The sequence below is a fragment of the Ictalurus punctatus genome, chromosome 27 (genome assembly GCF_001660625.3).
Source record: "Ictalurus punctatus breed USDA103 chromosome 27, Coco_2.0, whole genome shotgun sequence".
Classification (NCBI taxonomy): domain Eukaryota; kingdom Metazoa; phylum Chordata; class Actinopteri; order Siluriformes; family Ictaluridae; genus Ictalurus; species Ictalurus punctatus.
In genome coordinates, this window is record NC_030442.2 from 6,061,455 (window position 1) to 6,082,060 (window position 20,606).

Genomic DNA, 20,606 nt, shown 5'->3' on the forward strand with positions numbered 1-20,606 from the left:
TACATCCAATATGTTATGGGTCAAAATGACTTCCACATATTAAATAAACACAAAAACAGCAAAGAACAACTTAAAACAGTAAACCTTTATTATCGCTTGTCAGAGACAAACCATAAGAAGAGATATTTGCAATTAATTTCATGACCCTAAATGAGGAACGTAAAATAAATAAATAAATAAATAAATAAAAGCGAAAAAGAGAGAGTAACCAGTATTTCAGACGTATTACACTATTTCATCTCAAATGTGGAAATGGGTCACCCATAACATAATATATCATATTTATCACATTTATCACAATATATCACATTTTCAGTGATCACACACAGTGATCACATTTCAGTCAGGGTGTCATTGGTAGTGCTGCTGTTTCACAACTATAGGGTATCTGGTTTAATCCTCAGCTTGGGTTACTGTCTGTTTCACTTGTTCTCCCATGTCTGTGAGAGTTTTTTTTCCTTTTCTCCAGTTTCCAAAAACATGCTAGTAGGTGAATTCTACTTGAAATTGCCCAATTGCACAATTATGTGTGAATACCCTGTGTATGTGCATGGTGCCTAGGTGACGGGAGTCCTATCCAGGACGTAGGACGTAGGTCGTGGTCGTGCTCCACGACCATAAACTGGATAAATCATTTACTGAAGATTAGAGTGTACGTGCACACATGCAAAATAATGAGTCTTTATTGGTCACGTATACATTACAGCACAGTGAAATTCTTTTCTTTGCATACCCCAGCATGCCAGAAAGTTGGGGTCAGAGCGCAGGGTTAGCCATGATACAGCACCCTTGGAGCAGAGAGGGTTAAGGGCTTTGCTCAAGGGCACAAAAGTGGGCTTGAACCCCCGACCTTCTGATCAGTAACCCAGAGCCTGGCAGTGCTGGGGCTTGAACCACACTTAAGCATGTGATGTGTGAGGATGTTTGTACAGACATGGGACCTATGTGAAAAATGTTTTACACACACCACAGTCTACATAACTACCAATCACATTAACCATATCTAAGATGGGAGTTGACAAGTCATTTGATCTGTGAAATCTGCCCCAAGCCTTAAAAAATACAGGGTGTCCCAAGAAGTCTCCATACATTTTTGCCACCACGACGTCAGCTGTGCCTTCATCAGTGGATGTTCGTAGACGTCCACTTCTCGGTCGGTCCGCAAGACTTCCAGTCTTTTTGAATTGGTTAATAAGTTTGGCAACAGTGTCGTGTGTGATGTGTTCTCCGTGTTTCCTGTTAAAGTCCATCGCAACCTTGCGACAGCTTCCCGATCCAGACATGAGAATTATTTAAATACGTTATTCTTTTGTCAAAGGCATTCTTAATATATATATATATATATATATATATATATATATATATATATATATATATATATATATATATAGTGTGTGTGTGTGTGTGTGTGTGTGTGTGTGAACAATAAGTATATGAACATTTTTGGAATACATTTTTGCTGAAAAGTGTTCCCCTATGTATGGAGACTTTCGGACAACCCAGTATTTTTGCTGGAAGGCAAGTTATGTGCAAGTCAAGGAGTTTATACAATCCATTGGTCATTGATACTCCTTATAGAGCTGATCTTGATATCAGGGGTGTCACCAGTGCTACATCTACACACTGTTGTAGTGCACACACACACACTCACACTCACTCTCTCTCAGCTGAGAAACATGTATGCTAGTCTTAGGCTGTATGTGTTTTGGGCTGTGACTGTGACCTATCTGATCTACCCACACACAAGACTAGAAGAGTAACACTAGAAGAGTTATATATGTGTAGGGAAAGAAAGGGAAAACAAATTAGACATGAATTGAACTGATTATTTGCAATCCAAACACGATGACTATTTCGTGCACAGGACAGTGCCACGCTTTCTGAACCCAGCCAAAGGAATGTTGGTCACGTGACGAAGGGCGTCATGGGGTGGCTAATTTAAAACCGCTTCAGACGGGGGCCTGGATCAGACCTGGATCAGACTCGCTTTTCCTGGGACAGAAACAAAGCGCGACAGAGCGAGGCTGATAGCGGATGCTGGCGAGCAACTTGCAGACACAGGTTTCCTAACTTCTGTTTGTGTGTGCGGAACTTGAAACAGAGCGATCGAGTAAGTTCATCAAGTTCACTTTTAACACATAGGAAGTAGCGCAGAGAAAAAGTCTTTTATTTATTTATTTATTTATTTATTTATTTATTTATTTTTTTACACCGAGTTCCGTTATGTGAATGTAAGCGCTAAATAAATATACTGATAGAGAACAGCAAGAAGAGGTTTGAAATTAAACAAAGCAAGTGATTATTCTTATTCCGAGATTTTTCCCCCTCGAAACTTTATTCTAGGCTATGCAAAAAAAAGAAGAAAAAGAAAAAAAATCGTTGCTCTAATGTGCAGTTTTAGTTGATTCCAGTCGCTCCTTTGAATTTGGAACTTATCCTGATGTTTGTTGCAAAAATAGTTTAGTTTTAAAAAGTTTAATGCAAAGTTTGAAGCACTTTTTTTTTTAAAGCAAGGACTTTGCTAAAGCAGTTCTGGTGTGCCTTGATAAGCAAACCCCAATAAAGCAACAGGCTACTTCACAAACAGCACTGCACACAGCAATACTAATAACAAAAGGTACAGAAGTGAGTGAGTAAAAGGAGTTAGTGAGGAGGTGGAGAGAGGCAGTTTGTGTGCTTTTAGTGCCCTTGGCTCTGTTCAACCCCTCTTGACTTGAATGGGCTGATTAAGGCGAGCTGAGTCAAAAGGGTCAAGAGAGAGAGAGAGAGAAGGAGAAGGGAGAGAGAGAGAGAAGGGGAGAGAGAGAGAAAGAGAGAGAGAGAGAAAGAGAAGGAGAAGGGAGAGAGGAAAGAGAGAGAGAGTAGAAGTAGAGAGAGAGAGAGAGAGAGAGAGAGAGGGGGAGAGGGAAGAGAGAGAGAAAAGAGAGAGAGAGAGAGAAGGAGAAGGGAGAGAGAGAGAGACTCCCTCTTTTCTTCTCTGTCTTCCCCAATCTTGGACCTTTTCACCCAGCCTGTGTTTGTGCGCTCGCTTCCCTTGCCTATTTCCTCCCTTCCTCTGTCTCAGTTCTCATTCAAGGGATTACAATCACATTTCATGCTAGACATAACATTCAGCTCGTCTTTTTGTTGTACAGCCTCCACGGTTGTGTGTTAAGGGGGGCTGCGAAGTGAGTAACTGTTTTCCCTCTTGCTTTGAGTGTGGGAATTTTCCTCATACACTCCTTGCATGTGAATACCTGACATGTGGATAAAAAAAAGTAAATTAGATCGCACATGATGTAGTGTGCATTCAGCATCCTAAAGAATACACATCTTAGGCCCTGTGTTTTTCAAAGTGGTGTCAATGAGCCTCCAGGAGTATGTAATATATGTATATATGTGTATATATATATATATATATATGTATATGTATATATATATATATATATATATATATATATATATATATATATATATATATATATATATATGTATATGTATGTGTGTGTGTGTGTGTGTATATAGCTTGTATTTTCTCATTTGTAAGTCGCTTTGGATAAAAGCGTCTTCTAAATGAATAAATGTAAATATACAGCCACGGGGTTTTCACATTTACTTATTTATATATGAGGTTACACAGGTGAGCAATTAACTACTATAAAGTAGAAGTATAATAATTAGATAACAGTATTAGGTATTATAGTTTCTTGACTGTGTATTTGAATATAATGAGCTTAAATTGAAGCTCTGTGAATGCCAAGAAGAATAAATAATGTCAGCTTGAAGCTAAATGCAGTTTTAATGAAAATAGAAATACAAAAGAAATATTTTGAATGTACAGTATGTGATGCAGTGTAACTGTTTGGTTTCTGTTCAAGAATAAAAAGCACTAATGTTTTCAATCACTAAATAAGATGATACATATTTGGTTAATCTACCTAATATTTGAGTAATTGGAGTGGTCCATTCGAGACAATTGGATGAGACAAAGAGTCAATTATTTGTTTTTGTTTCCCCCCCTTTACTCTGAAAAGGGGGCCAAGGCTGCCAAAAGTTCTAGATATTTAAATGATGTGATAAAATGTTACTATCCTGGCACAGATAATGTATTTGTTGCGGATCTAATGCTTTCTACGGGTCAGAGTTTTACACTGTGTACCTGTACCACCTTTATTACAACATTATTTTGATATTAATGTATTTGTTCATATGTTGTATGAGAAGACAAATGAGGAGTAAATATAGGTTGAGCTCATGCAGAGACCACAATGTGCAGTTAAACTTCATGTACTGGTGAACCATTTTTTAAATTTATTTATTTATTTATTTATTTATTTTATATATAAACATAGAAACAGAAGTGCAAAGCCACAGGGTCTGAATGCTTTAGCACTAAAGTAGTGATGCTTCTGCTCTGATGGTTTTAAAGCACTCAAGATTTCTTTTGAACAATCAGTGTAGTGACCTGAGGAGAGCTGTACATAGATCTTTGTTGTCTGTGTGTGTGTCTGTGTGTGTGTCTGTGTGTGTGTCTGTGTGTGTGTCTGTGTGTGTGTCTGTGTGTGTGTCTGTGTGTGTGTCTGTGTGTTTATGGGGTGCTGTTTGGCTTTTTCTTGGTCAGTGACTTTTCTCAGAGATGTAAGGACTGTTGCTTACTTCAGAAAAATGTACCTCTCAACAGTTCCATTATCTTTGGATGATGTCTGTGTCTGTGTGTGGGTTTGGTGGGTGTGCTTTTGTTTTGCGTGTCTACACAGGATAAACAATGTGGATTTATGATGCTTAATCACAGACAGTATAATCACAGTTTCCAGAAAATGTGGTATTGCGTTTACTGTGACAGCTGGTTTTATGCACGTTGACTCTTTCTCACTGTCTGGACTTGTGCCTCTTCAGTTCTGTTTAATCCTCCCTGCCTGTGTGTCTGTCTACGTGTCTGTCTGTGGTTAAAATGTTTTAAAGCTCAGAAATTCTGTATTGATCTAGGAGCTACGTTCTGTAAGAAACCTACCGGTAATGCTTTTAGTATTTAGATTGGCCTACTAGACATTAATGAAGGCATTTTACTTAAGTGGGATGTTAGGGCACAACAGTAATGGAGCTAAGATGTGTTGGCAGTGAGATGGCTTTTTACACGTCTGAATGAAGCTCTTTAGAGCCAAAGACCTCCTGATGAGAGCACAGCTCTGCCAGAACCAGCGAACTGGGTCACATCTTTGTGTTTTCTCCTCTGGTATGGAAATTAGTTTAATTCCAACTTGTCATGCAGCAAACATCACACACACACACACACACACACACACACAGAAAATACGTGTGTGTGTGTGTGTGTGTGTGGTGTTTGCTGCATGACAAGTCCCACATACACTTATGCAAAAGTGCACACAAGGTAGATATTATCACACACACACACACACACACACACACACACACACACACACACACACACACACACACAGAAAAAAAACCCTTGTCTTCTGAAATGGAAAAAAGAAAATTATGTGCAATTTTAATGCACGCATACATGTATACGTGTGTGTGTGTGTGTGTGTGTGTGTGTGTGTGTGTGTGTGTGTGTGTGTGTGTGTGTGTGTGTGTGTGTGATAATATCTACCTTGTGTGCACTTTTGCATAAGTGTATGTGGGACTCAGTAGGTCAGAACAGCCTTGTTGAACATTTCCCATCACATTCAGATTGTAGCCCAGAGATACACAAACACACACAAGCACACAGTGGATTCTTCCTCAGAGAACTTGTGGTTTGCATTTATTAGCCACGGCACAGAAAGAGAGAGGCGGGGAAAAGGGAAGTGGGGAAGATTTGGAAAAGAAATTGTGAAATGGACAATTTTGAGAACCAACAGAATTGTGGGGTCCAGAAAAAGAGGGGTGACCGCTTTAGTGATGCTCCAGCAGGCAAGTGACACCTAATTAGAGTTTTGGAGAGAACAGATACAGAATTTAGTGAGACAATAGACTATATTTATGGAGGATCTAAGTGAGGCCTAAGTATTTGAAAAGAGAGTGAGTGAGTGAGAGAGAGAGAGCAAATTTTATTGCCCATAATTATGGCTAGCCATAAAAGTTTGGCGCCACATGATGAGAGGCTCAGGTGAAGACTGGAGTGAGACAGTGAATGAGAATTTAAATTACACTGTTGGAGAGAGTCACTTGTTGACTAAGGACAGAGACAACAAGATCACTGTTCATGCCACAGCGGGTGACCTTTTGGGTTGTCCATAACTGGCTGATAGAGCTACAATGCACTAGCTCGACAAATTGCTCTTAAATAAATTAGGTCTAACTGAACACTGCTGAGTGACTGGCTAAAACATGGCAGGAAAATCTCCATTGTCAAATTAACACTGCCATGATTACATATGGTAGGAGTCACAATTCTGTGTGAACTGTTTTTATTTCATTACTTAAAACCAATTCAAATCTGATTATATCATAACTTGCCCAAAATTTTTTATCAATTTAAGATCTTTGTAAGTCAATGTATTTATATATCTTGTGTTTATCAGTATTGTATACCAGTATTTTTTGAACAATGCAGAAGATGCAGAAGACTGTATTAATGATCATTGGTATAGTCAGCGATTTTGCCATGGATTAGATAAAACTAGCTTTAAAAATCCAAAACTCAAAATCCACAAACATAACACCTCAAATATCTGCACACATTCTGCTGAGGCTAGAATACCTGTTGCTAGAATGCGAGTTTTAAGATTTGATTGTGTGTGTGTGTGTGTGTGTGTGTGTGTGTGTGATTTGTCCTGGTGTAGTGATGTCCCATGGTGGTGAATCTATTCTCTCCTCCTGTTTGCAATCCCATGCTCTTGCTATCGTCATGGAGATGTAAGCCAACGATAAAGAGTGTACTCAGCTGTAGGAGCCATGCAGTTTCTGAACAACAGCTCTATGTGGGTGTTTTTAATCAGACTGAAACACACTGAGTGAGTGTTCTTCAAAGACTGGCTTATAATAAAACGAATGCAGCTGCAGGGACAAACAACTTGGTCTTAAAAATAAAGTTGTGCTTTATTAATTGTCACCCACACCCACACACACACACACACACACACACACACATTTCCATTGAGGAAATATGGTAGTAATGTGTGCTTTTGTGTAGGGCTATGCAATAGGGCAATACATATCGTAGAACGATGAAAAATGTCTACTGATAGATATTTTGCTCTGTCGTCTATATTGCCAGTGTCACAAGCCATTTTCCATTGGCCGATTTGAGCTAGGAGCTACTAGAGGTGTGCTGTAACAAAAACAAGCATGGTGGAGCATGACATAGCGTGAAACTCCCAGCAACACTCCGACAAAGAACAGGCATCTGCCCAAATAAAAGATTAGGAACTTGTACCTAAAAAGAGAGGCACTTCTTTCATTTGCATTCCTAAAAACTTGAAGTTGAATAGTGTTTTAATATTTATTTTTTTATATTTTGTATTTGTATTGTTCCCATTTTGACAATGTTATGTTTTTCTTGTTCTCACTTGTGATAGTTCTGTTCAATATGACTTTCAAATAAAATGGAGAAAAGAAAAAGTGCCTTTCACTAGTGTTTAGAAAACAAAATTATCAAAAAGCAGTAATGAATACAAGGAGTTATTTTGTATAGATAATCTTTTCAGTAATTTAAGAAAACTTAATATATCATGATATATATTGTTTGAAGATATGAAATTATCCATATTGTGATATAACATTTCATCCATATCTATTCATCCATATGTATAAAATTTCAGCTCTGAGGTAAGCCCGTAACATTCCGATATATTTTTGAACCTAAATTGCCTTTTGGATGTCAGGCAACTAGTAAAATAGTAACTAGTAAATTAGTGCTAAAATCTGCACTAACTGCTAATTTAGAGCAAACCTGAATATTATACAAATGACCATGATTGACCAGCAATGGCAGGGCTCTGAATCAAAATTTAGGAAGGAATGGAAAAATATTGGTACTATTTTGATGTCCCTTGAATTCCCATAACATTTTGATATAATGTGGCATTGTACCTAATTTACACACCATTAAAGTTCAGTAATTTAAAATACAGTATATTGTACATAACAGTAATATTTAATCTATAGTAGTACATGTACAAGTCAACGTTTATGGAGTTAAACTTTTAGAAATTAAATAATCTTACTGCAGTCCCAATTTTGTACCCATGTTTATTCTGTGCTTGGGGTATATTAGAATATATGATATTGTTTTTTATGATTGTTGTGCTTTTCTGTGTTTATGATAATTAATATACATGATATTATCCATGAGAAGAACATAGATTGCTGGATATGAAATTTTGAGTATAATGTTTCTACTATTATATAGACATTTCTTAAAACATCTGAAGATGTTTATTTAAAGCCAGATGAAATATTAGTAGCCTATTTATCTGGGCTTTATTTTGTTGCCCATTATTTGGGATAGTTCTGGTGGATTTCTGAAATGAAGCGGTCACATTTCAGACTATATACTGGTTGTGAGTGTTGCACTATCCAACTGTGGGATTTCTGCAGGTGTGAGAGAACACATGCAATTACTAACACAAAATGTAATATGGAGTGGTTTACTGCAGTGATTTCTCAAAGTGTGTCAATGAAGCATAGCGGTTCTGGGATTTTAGTTTGTTACAGTAGTCAAAATCACAGTCCACCATTATAAAATATTTTTTATATGTATTTATTTCAAGTTATTATACTATAGTTGACAATTTGACTGGTCATTTACTTGAATGGATTTCAACAAAAACCTAAATAGGTATTTAAAACAAACAAACAAACAAACAAACAAACAAACTGTCAGCTTAGAGCTAATGTATTCTGCTGGTGGAAAGTCCGGAATAAAAAAGCAAGAGATGGGGTTAGGCATGATGCTGTGATATCCAATCAAATCAATTCTAATTGATTCTTTTTCAAATTCTCTGTGATGAGTGCATACAGTGCACTGAAGTGACAATTTTTTGTAAAGACATTTAATTAGATTCTACTTGGATTCCATCTTTATTTTTAGTCCTGTAAGTATCCAGCTTGCTGATAAATGTTTACAGAAAATGTGCCTTCTGTGTTCTCTGATTTTACTTTGATGTATGTGTTTTTTATTTAGAAAGTAATCAGTCCAAAATACACATAATGTCAAAAATAGATACTATTGCAATGGAAAACGTGACTTGCATCATATAGGGAGAGATCATGACAAGCTGACAGAACATATGAGAGTTGTTTTCTGTCTTGAGTGCCTTTGTGGGTGTTCACTTATGTGTGAGTCTGTAGTATATACTGTTTATATATGATTCCATGCCTCTATGATATCAATACATTTGGTGAGTGTGGTATTTCCTTACTTTTGTTAGACATTCTATTGATTCCATTAGTTACAGAATGCTCTGAGAGATGCCACCTGCCTGGTTCATATTTAGTAACCACACCTGAATTGATTCAGTCAGATTTAATTATTTAGTAGTGGGGTGAAATAGTCTTTTAAAGTACATGAAATCAGGAGAATACCATGTTGGCATTGAGTTGTATAAGAGTGGGTCTCATCAGATAACACAGGCACAGATTTGGGCCACAGTAAAATTGAAAAAAGCACTGCACTGTAGGATTTTCAGTGTCATATCCCACACTACACAGCTCCATCCATGACAGCGTAGGCATTAGGGGTATTTGAATATCCAGTTAACCATTTAATGGGACTGTATTCAAATACTGAAATCACTATTCAGGTATGTGTTATGCCCTACATACACTTGAAAAAATATGAACACGAGAAACCATGTGTGGGAATGTTTAATGCAGAGAACAGTACAGTCGTGGTGTGCATGTTAGAGGTCCTGACTAAAACAGCCTCAGGAGCAGTCAGCTTTTACTCTGTAGGTGTGGGTGGGGTAGGCAGTCAGGCATCACGCTTGAAGGATAAAGGGAGATAATGCATTTCCAATAGGGATGTCACAATACCAAAAATCTAGTAGTTGGTACCGATACCACCAAAAGTACATGATACTTGATACCAAAGTCGATACCACGGTGTGGTATAAAATTTAAAAAATAAAATTAAAAAACTCTCCTGGAGGACATCCTCCTCTGGCTGATACTGGCAAAGAGAGCGAGAGAGTGGGGGGGTATTTTAGTTATTAAACACTGTCTGACAATGAGTGAACATGCAATCCTAAACGCGCGCGCGCACACGCACACAGATGTGCGCGCACACACGCATGCACACAGATGCGCGCGCACACACACACACACACACACACACACACCTTATACTCTGAATGCAAGCATTAGTTTAAATTCACTGATATGGTGGCAGGCCAAACACATTTATTAAAAGCATGAACATTTGAATAATTAGTGACAGTAGCTACATTTTGCTGACAGGACACGGGCTGAATGGCGATGCATGGTGGCCCATTAGGAGGTAGTTTATAACATTGCAATGTGTTAGCATTGTTAACAAATAACTGGCTATCGCAAATATTACATGGAGCATAACATTAGCTGGTTTCACGCCCACAATGCCAGCTGCCGCAAACGAACATAATATAGGATCGTCTTTCAGGTTTCAGGCTTCGCCAAATTCCAGGTGTTTCCTCGCTTTGTTTGAAATGAACGATAGCCGGTGTGCAACCGATACTAGCTTTCCTCTCTTTTCCTCTCAAAGAGTCGGGGCGGAGCTAAACTTAAAGCTAAGCTAACATTTTTTCTAGTTTTTCCCGTGTGCTTGTAGGCGTTCTTCTTCTTATTCTTCATCACTTGTGGACCGACTTGTGCGTATTTGCTGCCCCCATCAGGTCCGGAAGAATCGCAACCTCTGTACTTTCGTTACAACCGGTACCAACGGAAATGCAGAAAAACAAGTACAGTCACGGTCTAAGAATGTTGGTACCGAAGTATCGGTTCTCGTTCCCATTGTACATTAAAAACAACAAGCCCTTTCATTTTACACTATGCTTCTCTCATGTGGAGCATTCCTTTCAGTAAATGATATAGTAAATATAACACGTAAATATCTGTACTAATTATTTGCGCTTATAAATGATAATAATTAATAAAATATATGATTATTATAAACATACATTTCTTCTGCGATCATCTAAAGTTATTTAATCCAATGAGATCCATTACTACACTGTGGTAGTTAGATCCATTACTACGCTGTGGTAGTTAGTAGTTTCACAAAGTTTAAAATTTAACCACCAGAGTTTCTGAAATATTGAGTTGACAATTAGTAAAGCTTTTCCTGTGCTATGCATTATACAGAAACAATCTGAATATAATGCATATGTCTGTAAAACACATAAAGATGTGCAACAGGAGAAAAGTTTAATTGCAGTGGAAAAAATACACAAATTAAACAACCCTTTACCCCACACAGAGTTGTTACACAAATGTTTGTTCATTAACTCTTATGTATCCTAGTAGGCATGTTTATTTATATGCACAAAAATAGCAACAGAGTACAGGAAAAAAAATTGCATACTCACCACTGAATTAACAATATGCAGCTTTCATACAAATGAATTCTTGTATCCACACAGAAATAATGCCCAAAATTACAAGTCTGTTCATTGCATTTGTCTTATAAAACAACGGACACAAAATAAATCCATAATGTATGAAAAAGATGTGATGGAAGATAATGAATGAATAACAAAATAAGCATTCATGCTCTGTTCCTTGTGAAAATCTCTTCTGTGATACTTTCTCTGAGACTTTAAATGTAAAATGTGACATTTAAAATAAAATTCAATAAAATCAATAGTGTTGTTTGTGTGCTTGGCTATTTTAGGATGCGTGGCTTGTTTTCTACCATCTTCCTGCTCCTAGTGGCCTTGATGATTATCACTACGGAGGCTGGAAAAAACAAGAAAGGTAATTCTTTATAAAATCATGTAATACTTAAGGTCAGCTTAGCACCAAATATCCAAATAAAATTAGATTACAGTTGATGCAGTTTTTTTTAGCAGAAGAATAACGCTAAACTTATAATAGAAATTATCTCATTTTATCAAGTTCTTTTCTGAGTGAGCCATGTAATAATTATTATAAACACCATTCTTACTTAATTATGACAGGTTAATATTAAGTAGTAATAGACAACATTAGTAAGAAACACACAATTCAAGCAAGTATTAAGAATGTAAAATAAATTACCATGTGCTATGCTAGAGAAAGGTAAAGGATCGAAAGGGGCCTCCGACTGCACAGACTGGCGTTTTGGGAGCTGTGTGCCTAATAATGGGGATTGCGGAAGTGGTTTGAGGGAGGGGACTTGCAATGAACAGACCAAGAAGCTGAAGTGTAAAGTGCCCTGCAACTGGAAGAAGGAGTTTGGTGGTGAGTCTTCAAAAACACATCATGTTATATACAGTACATTCAAAAAGTATTCAGACCCCTTCACCTTTTCCTAAATTTATCATGTTACAACCTTACAAAAGTTACTGTGTATGTGTGTTTTTTGTGTTCAGCTGACTGCAAGTACAAGTTTGAGAAATGGGGTGAGTGTGACACTGCTTCAGGCATTAAGAGTCGCTCTGGCACCCTAGTGAAGGCTCTCTATGATGCTGAGTGTCAGCCGGTCATGATGGCCACCAAACCCTGCTCAACCAAGAACAAAGCCAAATCCAAAGGTAAACATTTTTTTTTTATCACAATTGTACAGTGAGTAATACTTGCTGTTTGGATTATGGTGGAGGCTTTATACGCAAATATTGTAAGCTCTTGTCTTGGTGAGATCTCAAGGCCTTCAGTGGGTGTTTGAGTAGGATGCTGAATCGAACATAAGCCAGAGGAGCTAGAGTGGAGAGGGAATCGCTCTACAGACCTGGAGCTAATTTTGTTCCAGATTTGCTGCTGAAAAAATATTTGTAGCTTTCAAGCATGACATAATATGCAAAAACTTTGGCTTACATTCGTCTGTGAACTTATGTTTTATAATATGCAGTAGATATAAAATGTCTACAAAGACCTATTAAAAACCATATTATTTGACTGTGCTCAAGTTTAACCAAGGACATTCTAACTCGTTCAAAAGTAATTATCACACACTTACCATCATTAAAGTGATTCTGATTAACCCCATGTAAAGATCAACCATTTCTGTAGGATTTTCTTGACATATTCTTGGTCTGTAAATGGCTTACAAATCATCTGCGGGATCTTACTGTAGAAAGGTATCAAAAAGACATAAAAGGTACATAAGAAATTTCTTTCATCAACAAGTGGAGAATATGGGGCACCACAGTGACATTACCAAGAACAGATGGCAAGTACTGGTCACTCCCTGCATGTGACAATAATCTCTCATGTTCTGTATATGCCTAGGCTATGGGGTAGGGTGGCTAGACATAAGCACTTTCTTACAGGAAAAACGTCCAAGCCATCCAACATTTTTCCAAAGTGTGGCAAAATGTATTATGGTCTACTGAGACCAAGGTAGAGCTTTTGGGCATTAATTCTAAAAGATATGTTTGACAAACAAGACAGCTTATCACTCAAAGAGCGCCATACCCATGGTGAAGCATGGTGGTGGCAGTATCATGCTATTGGGCTGCTTCTCTTCAGCTGAGACTGGTTAAATATTCTAAATATGTGGCACAAAACCTGCAGGCGAAAGATGAAGCTGAAGATGAAGAAAAATTGCTCCTTCCATCACAATACCGATCAAAAGCACAAATCCTTCAGGAGCCTTTAGGAGAAGTAATTCAGTGTTTTGGAATGGCCCAGTCAGAGTCAAGGTTATTTTCCTTAAACATTTCTATTTGTTTTTCACTTGAATTTTTTTGTTTGCTGTATCACATTAAAGGTGGAAAAAGATCTGGCATAACTTATCTTGGTTTAATTTTTTACATCACAAAAACAAGAAGACTCTCCCGTGGCAGAAAGCTTGCTGACTGTTAAAAAGTCCGGACACCTGAGACTACTTAAATTTTAAATCAACCAACTTCACCATATCAGCAATTATACCTTTTTATTTGTTACATAGCAACATGTTTTAAATCCATTTAGGTGAGCATCGGCCATACAAGTTCCTGTGTAAGTTGTTTCTATAGTAATAATAACATTTGAATTAGTGCATTAATATAAACCTTGAATATGTCTTGTACTTGGAACTACTATTGTAGAAAATTATACCATATAATGTATGTTATATATGAAACTATTGATAATATATGAAATTACAACCCCAATTCTGAAAAAGTTATGACAGTATGAAAAATGCTGTGATTTGTAAATGTACTTTGACCTTGTATTTAAACAAAAAAAACGTATATAGACAAGGTATTTGATGTTGCAATCAATTCCATAGTTTTTTGTTTTTTTTTAATTAAATGTTTATTTTGAAATTGATGCATGCAACACAATCCAAAAAAGTTGGGACAGGGGAAATTTAGGACTAATTGAAATAAGAAGGTGATGTGGAACAGGTAAGGCAATCATCTAATCATAGTATACAAGGAACCTCTAAAAAAAGGCCTAGTCCTTCAAGAGCAAGGATGGGCCGAGACTCACCAATCTGCCAACAGATGCGTCAGCAAATAATCCAACACTTTGAGAACAACAATCCCCAAAGTCAAATCGGTAGGATTCTGGGCATTTCACCTTCTACAGTGCACAATATAATTAAAAGAATCAAGGAATCCGGTCAAATCTCGGTGCGTAAAGGGCAAGGCCGAAAATCACTTCTGAATGCATGTGATCTCCAATCCCTCAGACGTCACTGTTTTAAAAACGGTCATGAGTCTGTAATTGATATCCTGACATAGGCTCGGGAATACTTGAGTAAAACTTTATAAGTTGACACCATTCGCTGCTGCATCCACAGATGCAAGTTAAGGCTTTACTATGCAAAGCAGAAGCCATACATCAACACTGTCCAGAAGTGCCGCCGACTTCTCTGGGCTCGGTCTCATCTGAGATGGACAGTAGCACAGAGGAATCGTGTTTTGTGGTCCGATGAATCGACATTTCAAATAGTTTTTGGACAAAACAGGCGTTGTGTTCTCCGGGCCAAAGAGGAAATGGGCCATCCAAGCTGTTATCAGCGTCAGGTCCAAAAGCCAGCATCTGTCATGGTATGGGGGTGTGTCAGTGCCCATGGCATGGGTAACTTGCACATCTGTGAGGGCATCATTAATGCAGAAAGATATGTACACATTTTGGAGCAACATTTGCTGCCATCCAGAGCAGGACAACACCAAACCACATTCTGTCCTGATTACAAGTGCATGGTTCTGTAAGCAAAGAGTGCTGGTGCTAGCATGGCCTGTCTACAGTCCTGACCTGTCTCCGATTGAGAATGTGTGGCGCATTATGAAGTGCAAAATAAGGCAATGAAGGCACCATACAGTTGTGCAGCTGAAGAAATTCATAATGGATGAATGGAGAAAATTCCACTTGCTAAACTTAACCAGCTGGTATCTTCAGCGCCTAAATGCTTAATTAAAATAAAAGGTGATGTTACACAGTCAACTGTCCCAACTTTTTTGGAGTGTGTTGCAGTCATCAGATTTGAAATGAGTGTATATTTTAAAAATAAATTAAATTCACTAAGTAAAACATCAATAATGTGTTCTCAATATAGTACAGGGTGAATTGAATTTTCAAATGAATTATAAATATTATTTTATTTTTAAATTTTTTTTTTGGCATTTTCCTTACTGTCTCAACTTTTTTTATAATTGGTGTTGTATTTTAAATAATTCAATAGAGAATTTAGTTCTTTGAACTGTGAGTAGACATTATAATACATTACACTCATTAAATCAAAATTGAATGTAGTAAAGCTTCACATTGTGCTGCCACAATGTGCTAGTAATCACTGTCTTTGGGTTTGTGCTGTAACTTAACCATCATATGGGCTAAATTAAACATTTTCATTTAGCAGACACTTTTATCCAAAGTGACTTACAAATGAGAAAATACAAGCAAAGTGATATATCAAGCATAGAACAATACAAGTAGTGCTACCATATAAGATTGAAACATTGATCCTGTGTCTTTTTCCCTTCTGCCCAGGAAAAAAAGGAAAGGGAAAAGGAAACTAGAAAAAAGGAGACATCCAGCAATGGAAATGTGATGACCAGCCCTCCAAACCACAGCTTTTCAATATTCTAGCCCACTGTCTCTCTCTTTTTCTCTCTCTGTTGATATGTCATACACTAGACACCTTTCTTCTCCATGCTGTATTACAGTTCTAGAGCACAGGAATGCGGCTACTGTGATATGATTGACAGATATTGTATGACATCGCTGTTTCACAAGGGAGAATGAAATGCTGATGTTTGGAGGAAAACAATCCTTTGGCTTTTTGTAGAAGACAGAAATATTACTCTCTCTGTCAAAACCTCACAGTTCATCTGACACAAGAACTGCTCACACACACACACACACACACACACACACACACTGATTTGTCATATAAATACTTTTTTTTTCAAATAAAATTGGGTGATGATGCAGTAGAGAGTTACCTGAATAGTGGAGTGTATGGCTCGTGTTTTAGAAAGTCTTACTGCTTTTTGTAGGATCATTATCACTTAAAATAAAAGATATTTTGCAGTTCTGTACTGTTGGCTAAAATTTCCATTTTGTAATTAGCATTTACCCAGCCAAATTTGGTGAATCTTTACAATGTAAGTGGCAGCACCAGTTTGATTAAAGCACAACATTCACTGTGTGAGGAAAGCACACTTACTGTAGCTACCTCTTTTGCTATCTAACATGATCATTCCACATAGATAGTAAGATTATAAAGTAAACAAAAACATTTCTACATGGTTTTAGTGATTTTCAATCAGCTTTGGCTGTTTACTAAAATTCAGCCAAAGTGACATCCAACATGCTTTCCCAGATTGCCGCATGAATAAGTCAGGCTGTTCACTACAGTTAAATTAGGTGACCAATGGTATGCTAAAAAAACAACCTAATGTTCCAATCATTTAATGAAAACTATTCTCTGATAGTAAATATACTATTCATTATCACTGAGGGAATATTTTCATGATCTATTGTCCAGAACACTGTCAGGATAAATACCGGTTTTCTATAACTCTTATATTAGTATATGGTCTTTATTCGGTTTAATGCATTAAATACACATACAAACATATGTACAGGCTTTCATAGTTATTTATGGGGTCATTTCTACTGATAATTCAAAATCACCAAGCATGAATACATCCATTCCCCACACCAACAGTGGACTATATTTAACTTGGCCAAATATCTTACAGTTTACATTTGGAGCATGCCCCATTAAAGAAGAGACTATGTTTGATTAAGTCATTGTTTTACATTGATTGCTAAACATATACTACCATACAGCAGGTGCTGGGCCTGTTTTGTGGCAAAATAGAATTTGGTCAGATGCAGGTGCATGTGTGGGTGGAAACAAATGGAACACTTTGAGAAAAGCTGAACAGATATTTGTGTGTCAGAGAAATTAAATCAAATTGAAACATTTATGTACCAAATTCCCTAAATTAAATTGAGGATTTTTAGATCACACACACACACACACACACACACACACACACACACACACACACACACACACACACACACACACACAAAATCTAGTGAAATTTATTAGGGAAAACCTTGTATACAATTGCACACTGCTCTGATATCGCTCTGGAGCATCCCAATGATTTCAATACAGACCATTAGTAGAAACAAAAAAAATGTAAAAGACAAAGCTTTCCCATTTTTATTTATCCAACATAATAAAGACCACAATTTTCCATTTGCATCTTGGTGAGACATTATTGACCCCAACAAACTGGAGAGATAAATAACAGCAAATAAATCACTGGAGAGAGAGGTGTCATGAATGTCGTGTACAAGGATGCACACTGCCCTGAAATAGCACTCCAGAGAGAGTCAGTCAAATGAAAGGTTTTCTGGATTCTAGGTAAACCATTTAAAATTTAGTTCGCTGTTAATAGGTCTGTCCTGTAGCTTATTAGTTACTGTATTGCTAGTTAGTTAGTTGTGATCTAGCTGACTGGATAGCAAGTAGTTCATCATGAATATTCATGACAGGTAGTTCCTATGTGTAATATTTAAAGCAACAAAACCACTGTTTCAGTGAATATAGCATTAAAGAGGATGGATTCAGTGCTTATGTGTTTGCAAGCAATGTCCCAAATATCAGGATTCTGAATGTTCTGGGAGACATTTTCTAATTTGTTCATTAATGAAAGCCTGTTCATTCGAGTATCTGTTTCTAAGCTGTTTATAAGGCAAAATAATGTTTAAAAAGGCTTTTAATAGGCAGCTAAAATCAATTAAAAATATATATATTGCTAGGATTAAACAATTTTGAAACAAGGAAATCCTATCCTATCTCTCAGACAGATCCTTCAAGGTATTATGGAGTGGAGGGGGTTTCTGAAACTCAACAACTCACAACTGGGGTTCCCCAGGGGTCAGTTCTGGGTTCACTGCTCTTTTCTATTTATACTACATCTCTGGGACCTGTGATTGCGTCTCATGGCTTCTTATAACACTGCTACAGTATGCTGATGACACCCAGCTCTATTTGTCCTTCCAGCCTGATGATCCATCTGTCTCAGCACACATCTCTGGCTGTCTGTCTGACATCTCAAACTGGATGAGGGAACGCTACCTTAAGCTCAAGTTGGCAAAAACTGAGCTTCTCGTCATTCCAGCCTGCCCCTCAATCATCCACAACCTCACCGTACAGCTTGGCTCAACCACACTCAAGCCAGGACAGCCTGAAACCTTGGGGTGACTTTCAATGACAACTTGACCTTTACAGACAACAACTGCACAATCCTGTAGGTTCATTCTGTACAACATCAAGAAAATCAGACGCTATCTCACTGAACAGGCTACACAACTACTAGTCCATTCTCTTGTTATCTCAAAACTATTGAACTATTGCGATGCACTACTCTTGGGCCTCCCAGCGAGCTCCTTCAAACTCCTTCAGTTGATTCAGAATGCAGCAACACGCCTTGTTTTCAACCAGCCCTCTTCATCTCCCTCTACTGGTTTCCTGTAGCTGCCCGCATCAAATTCAAGGCCTTAGTGCTCATGTACAAGACCTTGTCTGGAGCAGCACCTCCCTACCTCAATACTCTCCTTGAGGCTTATGTTCCCTCACGCAACCTGCGATCAGTTAACGACTGACGCCTGGCAGTGCCTATCTTCAAAAAAGATAGCTCTTACATTGCTACTTTGTGCACTTCGCTTCTCTAGAACTCTATTAAAAATCTTGTATGGTAGCACTATTTGTATTGTTCTCCGCTTGATTTATCACTTTGCTTGTATTTCCTCATTTGTAAATCTCTTCGGAAATGGAAATGCCACCATTCAAACTTTTTCATCACCATGCTAGATTACAATAAGTTCACTCACTAGCTGATATAGTTAAACAGTGAGCACCAGCATGTTAACATTTTCAACTAGGTTTTAAAGCGCCCCTATTATGCTATAGTTCCTAATTTTGTTTTAAAGGTCTCATACAATGGGTTTACATGCATCCAAGGTCAAAAAGCACTTTAATTTTCTAATAATTTACATGACCTCTTTTTCTCTGTGTCACAAAAGATTCACTCAAGGCTCCATTCACTCTAAACTCCTCCTTTCGGAGAGCCTACTCTGCTCTAATTGGTCGTTAATAATTGATTAATAATCGATAATGTTGTTGGTTTTACCATATCAGTTTGAGCCCGAGTCCCATAGCAATACATCGGAAGATCAACCTGGACCACTATCACAAGCCTGATGAGAACAGGATGTTTCTCAGTGGTGAGTTTGTATGTAGTTTGACAATAATGTGAGTTAGCCAGTTAGCAGAGGCCTACAGCTGTGCACTGGCTGTACACATATACAACACAAAACTATGCATTTGGAACACTCGGTAGAAAATATATGCATAAATAATTAATTATACTTACATGTTGTGATCCAGAGGCATAATATAGTCCAAATAAAGTGGGTATGACCCCATCTTTAATGAATAATCATTTCGCAAATTCAGCTAGACTTCTGCTAGATTTGAGAATCATTCGTCAATGGAATAACTTGAACACAAATCAAGGTCGGAGTTGAACTGTGGTATCATTTTAAAATGAATTCTAACCACTGACGCTTTACATCCTCATCCTTTGGGTGTCCATGCAAAGTGGTTTTGCTTTTACAGTGCAGAAAACAGCGTCTTCTAGACATGAACCTAACTCTTTCGGGACACAACTACAACTGTCGTGTTTGAGGGCGGGTCAAAGTACACGTTGTCCGCAAGCAGCCAATGAAGAGCAGAGGCAGGGTTTTTGTTTGTACAGGAAGTAAGTCTGGAATTACTGATGACCCGTTTCAGGCTGTTCAGAATCGGTTCTTTCTTTTGGGAGTCAATAACTCCATTTGTCATGCACTTTGATTTGTGAAATTTTGCAGACATTTTACATTCATAAACAGCTATATGAAAGGTAATATCTGAAAAATTCATAATAGGGGCACTTTAACTTTTGTTAACTAAGATCTAAGTACTAGAAAACCAATATATCACAGGCATACATTTGTTTTGTTTTTCAATTGCAGAAATTTGTGGTTAAATGAAATACAAATAAGTA

At 37.5% G+C, this 20,606-nt stretch overlaps 1 protein-coding gene across 1 annotated transcript; it reads left to right on the forward strand.

Moving 5' to 3' along the window:
• The first annotated feature begins 1,948 nt into the window (after window positions 1-1,948).
• Window positions 1,949-16,574, forward strand: mdka (midkine a). The gene is made up of 5 exons (XM_017458472.1): window positions 1,949-2,110; window positions 11,795-11,877; window positions 12,175-12,342; window positions 12,474-12,635; window positions 16,024-16,574. Exons 2-5 carry the CDS (start codon window positions 11,796-11,798, stop codon window positions 16,050-16,052), a joined length of 441 nt encoding a protein of 146 aa, XP_017313961.1. The 5' UTR covers window positions 1,949-2,110; window position 11,795; the 3' UTR covers window positions 16,053-16,574.
• Window positions 16,575-20,606: the final 4,032 nt, after the last annotated feature.